The sequence below is a fragment of the Talpa occidentalis genome, unplaced genomic scaffold (genome assembly GCF_014898055.3).
Source record: "Talpa occidentalis isolate TD23 unplaced genomic scaffold, MPIMG_talOcc4v2.1 talOcc4.13, whole genome shotgun sequence".
In the NCBI taxonomy this organism is placed as follows: domain Eukaryota; kingdom Metazoa; phylum Chordata; class Mammalia; order Eulipotyphla; family Talpidae; genus Talpa; species Talpa occidentalis.
The window spans coordinates 35,856,414-35,863,774 of record NW_023601322.1 but is presented as its reverse complement, the minus strand read 5'-3'; the positions used below and the strand labels follow the sequence as shown (position 1 = coordinate 35,863,774).

Here is a 7,361-nt window from a genome sequence, read left to right as displayed (position 1 = left end):
ATGTTTTGGCATTTAGAAGAGTCTTTTTTTTTTATGAAGAAAATGAGAGAGTTTGGACTAGGTGGTATAACATGCCAAATCAATACTCACTAATAGGAGTTAATTTGCCTATTGCCATGAATTATTTAGTGAGTGAGGTCTTTACACTCATACTCAAAGTCCACACTAATGATCTAGTAATTATTTTAATCGATTCTCGATGAACTGTTAACTACTCTGCTGGCATACTGATAAGCAAGCACTGTGAGAACAGTTTCTGTGCTCTACATTTGCATTTTTTTTCATTTATACACTGAAGGGAAGTGAGAAAAAATATCAAATAAATATTTCTGTATCCATTTTACTGGGATTATTGTTATAAAGATTTGTTATGTTTTATGAAGTTCTTATTTGGGAGAAGGTATGGAAATCATAGAGGAAAGGAATCATTTTGTTCAAGGACACAAAACAGGCTAGAAGTTAGTAGCTGGGACCTAAGGCTTTCCACTACAAAATATTTGTTAATATTTCTTTCAGATGCAAAATGATAGCCATAATGTTTAGACAACTTCTGAGGCCTTAAAAAATTATCCATGCAATTCCCCCAGTTTCAAATGTTCCTAATAACATATTTGCTAAATGATGATTTATGACCTTAAATGCTGATACTGAACCCTAAACTAAATTCAGATATTAGTACTCATGTTATGTAAATCAGAAAGGAATGAAATATCAGAAAGTAAAATCTACTTAGAGGTATGAAAGAAAAGTTAAGAAAAAGTTCTACGTTTAAGGTAAACATGTAAAATCATCATTAATAGCTAAAAAATTATTTGTGCTGAACAAAAATGTTCAGTTCAAGTAGATTTCTATAATATAGACTAAATCCAGGGAACAATTTTAGTTTAGAATTGTTGAGACTAAACCTGATTCTGGAATATCTCAGGAAAAGAATATAAATTACACAGTGGGACAGGCATCGATTTTCACTGCTTTATATATTTAAAAATATGTGTACATAACTCTTTACTGCTTGAGAATATATTTTATTAGATGTGTGTATTTCTAATACAGGTTTCATGCAAGAACAGTAAACATCATATTTTTTTAAAAATATAGAGTATTATGGGTTCAGAGGAAGGTGACTTAAATTGTTATTTTCATGAAATGTTTAAAAACCTGGGGTTCTACTTTGCCATGAAAAAGATCAGGTCTTATTATGGGAAAAAAGGTGAGGCTCATGAAATGTCAGGAATACAACTGGAACTAATAAGCAGAAGTTAAAAAGGTGAGTTTTAGCTTAATAAATGGAGCTTTCTAAGGAGGTGGCTATACAGTTGAGGGGATGCAGTTATTTAGCTGATGTTGCAAACATATCTGAAGCATGATTTAACCACAAGTGCAACCACTGAGCACCTACCACATATATATTCCATGCTATGGACTGGCGACATTGAACTAAAAAGTGGGATAAACAAGTTCTCTGTTTCTGTGGAACTCATAAAATAGTGACAGGTACAGATAGAGAACAGATAATTAAATCAACAGCTAGTTAAATAAACAGGCAGTTGATGCTTATGATTACTTCTCTGTGGAAATAAATGTGATAGGAGGGAAGCTGACTGGACTGTCAGGGAGATAGAAACAGGTGATATTTAGGCTAAGTCCTGGCAGGTGAGGCTGGGAGAAGAGCATCCCAGGTTTGAACTGAGAGCACTGAGTCAGCAAAGGGCTTGGTAAATGGAGGCTGAGACTGTGGACACAGGCAGCACTACCACCCCCCCCACCCTCACCTCCCCCACCACACACAGCCTCAGATGCCAAGGTGAGACGATTTTGTTAAAGAAAATGATAGAATATTGAAACTTTTTGAACAGGAGAGTGAAGTAATCTGATTTATATTTATAAAGAAGTAGGTGGTATACAAGATGATCTTTAAATTCTTTTCAAGCTAAGCTTCTGACTTGTGATAGGGTCTGAAATGCAGCTTATCACATATACAAAATAATTATGTCATGACTTGATAGTGTTCTATTTAATGGTCAGGTTCTACCCAGAGAAAGGCCACCAGATTGCACATTTCAGAGGTAGCTGGGGAAAAGACAACCCATTCTTGTGATATGGACTGGATTGGTCCTCTTGTTACTGCATCTTTCCCATAGATAAGTCTGTTCTGCTCTGATCAGGCCCTTTGTGCCTGCTCACCCTCTTCCCCATTGACACTGCTTCTTCTAGTGCTTCTGTCTGGTCAAGAATTCCATCATGAGAATGGATGGGGCTCTTTCTCCTGGTGCCAACTATTTCACTTCATTATGGAGGGTCTTTCTTCTTTGTGTGACAGTGGACTATCCTTTTGTACTTAGGCCTTGGCCTGAACTCAAAACCATTTTCTCCCTTACAATTCATGAGACTTGTGGTCTCCTTGAAAACAAGCATTATATCTATTTCTCTTTTCTGTATCTACATTCACCAGTTTTTGGCATCTCTGATTGTTAGGGTTTCAAAAATTACTGTTGAAGGAGCGAATGCTCTGATAGATTGGAGATCCTCCTGGAAGCTGACTCTGCTCTCTGTACTCAATCCTATCATTCGCCTTCCAACTTGTTTGTGAAACAAAATGGCTCTGCGCCAGATAGATCCTTCCAACTATTTTAACAAGACCTGGAACTGAGCCTTTTTCTTTTTTTCCCTCTTAATCAGTCAAGGCACAAGCTTGCTATTGTTTTCCTGGATGGCAGCTGAGTTTTAATTGTGATAACACAGAAAAAGCAAGTCTGATCATTTCCAGGACAGTAATAGCTCACATGCATTTGCACTACTGCTTACCAAACACCACTCTAAGTGCTGTGAAGGCACGTCTCCTCCACTCCTCACTGCAATGCTATGTGAAAAATGCTATTATCCCATTTTACAGATAAGGAAATTGAGGCTTAGAGAGGCTAAGCATTCAGGGTCCTACATTAGATTAGAGATTTTCAAGATTTGTTTGAATGAAAATTTGTACTCTTAACAACTAGGGAAAAAAATCATAAAATAAAATTCATAATACATCAATATACTGAAAATAAGCACAACAATTATATAATTAAATTGTAGATGTTTAAAAACAAATATTATGGAATTCTCTGTTGTATAAATAAGTGGATTGTAATTTCTCTGTCACCCATTTTTCCCACTTCACCTCCAAAACTTCTTACCTCTACATTATCTTTTATTATCACGAGAGAATATTTGAGATTTTTTTTTGTAATATGAAAGCATTTTATTTTTAATAGAAACCCAGGAGAGCTAGGAAGGCATAGAAAGTAGTCCATATCTTAGTCAATTTTAAAGGCCTCAAAAAAGATATGAAAATAACTTAAGAGCTTCCATATATAACTGAAATCTATATGATATCAAACCATTCAGTTTTAAAATCTGTTCTGTTTATAGAGATCTCTGGAACCAAAACCAACTCTTCCAAGTTTCTGTGAGTGACAGTTCAAAATGTCCAAAAGACAGATTTTCCAGTTTTCAACTTAACATCAAAGTACACAATGAGATATTTTCTGATTCAAAAAGAAACTGCCTTTAAAAATGTCTGATGCTCCTGATGTTATTTGAAACACACATGAAAGACAGATACCAGTCTCCTGAGAAAACTATGGAATTACAACCCAGGGCACTAGCCTAGAACAAAGCAAAACCCCAAAAGGAAGTTTTATTAAAGAAGAATAAAACTTCACTAAAATAGTTATCTACAGGAATTGTTTTAAAGCTTATGTTCATTGTCACAAGCAGAGGGGCAGAATTTCTCATGCAAAATTTGTTATGAGACTATGATACTAGCAGACCTTGTGATAATGAGACCTCTGATTCTTCCTCCTTGCCTAAGGTACAGTCTGTAGTTTGCAGCAAGTTTTCAAACTACTCACTCATTCTTTTATTAGCTCATTCAATAAAAATCCACTGACAGCTTATTATGTAACAACATCTAGACCAGAAGTTATAGGAGGAATTGGGTTATGTATTTTATTATAGTTGGTATCATTAAATATTATAAGTTATAGTAAATTATTACAGTAATATAGAAAACAGTAAATATTATAGTTTATGTAAATGTGAATTAATAAGTTCTGACAATATATTACATATTCTCTAGAAAATATTTATAAGCAATTTCTTTTCATAAGTGTTACTATATAAATTAAATAAATCTAAAGCATCTCTGAGGAAAGCCAAGGAAAGGGAATTAAAAATGGCAACAACTTTTAAAATTATCATATTTATGACTCAGTATTGAATTATCTCTCAGAATAGATTCATAAGGCTTTATTATTTAGAATAATAAAAAAATAGAAATTGGATACAATTAAGAAATCATTCTATTTTTATTTTATTTTCCTTAGCAGGCATACACTGTAGTCTATTTCTACTAAAGGAAAACTATTGAATTTCACAATACCAATGTACACCTATTTCTATGATGTTCTAAAACATTGTCTTTAATAATACTATTACCATTATAAACATTATCCATTGTACAATAACTGAGTGTCTCCAATATGCAGCAACTGCCAACTATAATGGAGTACAAGACAAGTACAGCCAGGATCAGCAAACTACTGCTAATGGACCAAATGTGGCCCACTGTCTGTCCGTAAATACAGTTTTATTAGAACAAAACCTAGTCTATTTATGTATAATCTACAAAGATGATCAACAGAGCTGATACATGCAGTAAGAAATGCAAAGTCTAAAATATTTCTTTCTGATTACTTTTTAAAAAAGATTTATTTATTTATGCATACAAGAACTGGGGTATAAGCCAGAGGTGTAGGGAGGTGAAAGGATTCATCAGAGACAGAGTGGGGAGAGCAGAACAGGCAGATTGACTGAAATACACTGCAGAGGGGAGCAGCAGGCAAGACAGGAGAGGTCTCCTGCACCATGTGGATCCACCCCCTTGGTGGGGATTGAACTGGTGCTGCAGTGGCTGTGAGTGCTTCATAGTGCTGAGGCTTAACCCCTTGCACCACCAGGGAGGCCCCTCTTTCTGATTTCTTAAGGTAAGGTTTGCCACCCTTGCTTTCTAGTAAAGGTATTGATTTTTCCAATCAATTTTGAGTATCAACTAAAATATTAAGAAGGATTAGGAAAAGTTTCAGTATACTCAGCTCCTTTTAGACCTGTGTCCAGTACTGACTGGACATACCAGTAGCAGGATAAATGTTACATTTTAGTAAACATGTTCTCTACAAGGAGTCGGAGCTCAGAAAATGGGCTGCTGTTATTCCCCTAAGATAATGAAAGTTCTAAGTATTGTCCCAAGCCACCAAGCAAATGCCCACCAAAACAGTATCATCATCCTTTCTTTTAGGAGCTAAGGATTTCAGTTGGTGTTTAATTTTTTGTTGTTGGAAATACTGCGACTTCCATAGATCTATAAATATTGCTTGCAGCTTATTTAACTGAAAATGAGCACTATAATTACAATGGGAAAACACAGTCTGTGTCATACCTGTATGTTGTTCTTCAATCCAGACTTGCAAATACATGAAGAGGAGTAGTCCTGCTACTCCAAATACCAGCACCGAGAGGAAGACTTGTTTGGGGTTCATGACCAGTTCAGAAGGCTGCATTTCTTCTCATTTCTGAAGACAAGATTGGTTTTTCCACAGACCTTCAAGATTTTCTCATTGTCTTAGTGCTCATTCCATGAAATCTAGAATTTAAAAAAAAAAAATGTACCTTGTAACTTGTTCATGACATTTCTTCCCAAATGTGGTGATAAATATGCAGGATCTCAGTAACAGTGAAGATGAACACTTACTGTAACACTTTGAAGATAGAAGAGACTCTAGTAGATGTCCCTGGAATGGCAATTTTCTATTATGAACCTTTATCTTATCTCAGGAATGTATTAGCCACAGTTAATAACTAACACACTAACATTTAATTAGGTGAAGAGTGATTAGACTTAAGTCTTTCTGTGTTGTAAAGGGTAATGTAGGGTTCAGGTTACCTTAAGATAATTGTGATGGAAAAGAAGACTAATAGGATGGATTGCTGAAGAAGGAGTTTTGAAAAACACATTCATAGAATGAAGGAAAAAATCACTTCATGTCTTAAAATACATATAAAGTTCAAAAATCTGTCATTTTCATCTGTCATTTTCCTCTCATGAGAAATAATAAAATTCTCCAACTTTTAAAATATCTCAAAGGCATACAAAGAAGAATACTGAAAGTTCACAGTTCAAGGTCCTTTCCCCACAAAACACTGGAGAACAGAAACCTCCCTCAGATTACAGAAATCTAGTTCAGTAATAAATAATTTCCTTTATTTAATTGAAAAGACTTTGCTTTAGAACAATCATTTTTAGTAAATCTTGACCTATTTTAAGTCTTACCCTCTATTGAGAGTCTAATGAAAATGTAAACCTCTCCTTAGAAAACTATAAACACACACAAAGTTGTGCATAAAATATCATTAGGTTCTCTCACTGAAAACCAAATTAAGAATCCTTATTTCCTGTGAACTAGCAAGCAAAAATGCAGTAGTCTGCATGGTGAACTCACATCATTAGCAACCAATCTAATGAGGCCAGGGTCATGATTGTATATGGTTTTATATCGGACACAGGCCAAAGACATTGTCTCCCAGAGCACAGACACTGCCTTTAGGATACACGGAATAAACATCTCTTCAAGGTAACGATATCACACACACTGTTGTGTCTAAACATGATCTCTCTTCTTTTCCTCCAAATATGCCTTGAAAACTTCTGGGAGAATAGTCTTTTTATGAGGCGTTTGGCAAGGAGTGAGTTAAAAGTTAAAAATTGCTGTGGGAAATTGCTAGGCTTCACCTATTTTTGGCAAACCCAATTTTCACACAAACATAGAACTTCAAAGGAAGCCTAAGAGGTCAGAATTAGAAGTGAAATTGGTGGATGATCTTTTTAGAAGAAGGAAATCCACCAAATTGTTAAAAGTACTTAAACAGAACCACCAAAAGAAGTCATTCTACAAACACATTTTAAAATTAGTTTAATTAGTACCAGAAAGGGGCCAGAGGGAAAACAATGGTTGTCAGCATTACCTGAGGCTCTTTCCCAAATCCACTTCTCCGAGTTCCCTGAGGAAGGGGCAACTATTAACATTTTCATAAGTGCTTTTTCAGATTTCAAGCATTTCCTTCATTTTGGTAGAAGAGGAAGTGTTTAGATAAGCAGGGGAACTGAAATTATCATTATTCGGCATTAAGCAAGTGATACTTTGCTCTTACATTGGCTTAAAATTTAAATATTATGGGTTTTCCAAAGAATAGTTCCCAAGGGAGATTTGCAATTTGAGGCGTCCCAAAGTTTAATTCCTCAAGAAAAGCTATGAAGAGAAGCC

General features: G+C 35.1%; 1 protein-coding gene across 5 annotated transcripts in view; it reads right to left on the bottom strand.

Annotated features, from left to right (window-relative positions):
- Positions 1 to 7,361, bottom strand: part of CHST9 (carbohydrate sulfotransferase 9) — a 263,796-nt gene that overhangs the window by 206,808 nt on the left and 49,627 nt on the right. For 4 of the 5 annotated variants that reach the window (XM_054694118.1, XM_054694117.1, XM_054694115.1 and 1 more), the window contains one exon: positions 5,480 to 5,683. In XM_054694118.1, the coding sequence (XP_054550093.1) occupies positions 5,480 to 5,600 (121 nt within the window). In that variant the 5' untranslated portion in view covers positions 5,601 to 5,683. Of the gene's footprint in view, positions 1 to 5,479; positions 5,684 to 5,791; positions 5,813 to 7,361 lie in introns of those variants that run through there. The other variant, XM_054694119.1, reaches the window with a different exon arrangement.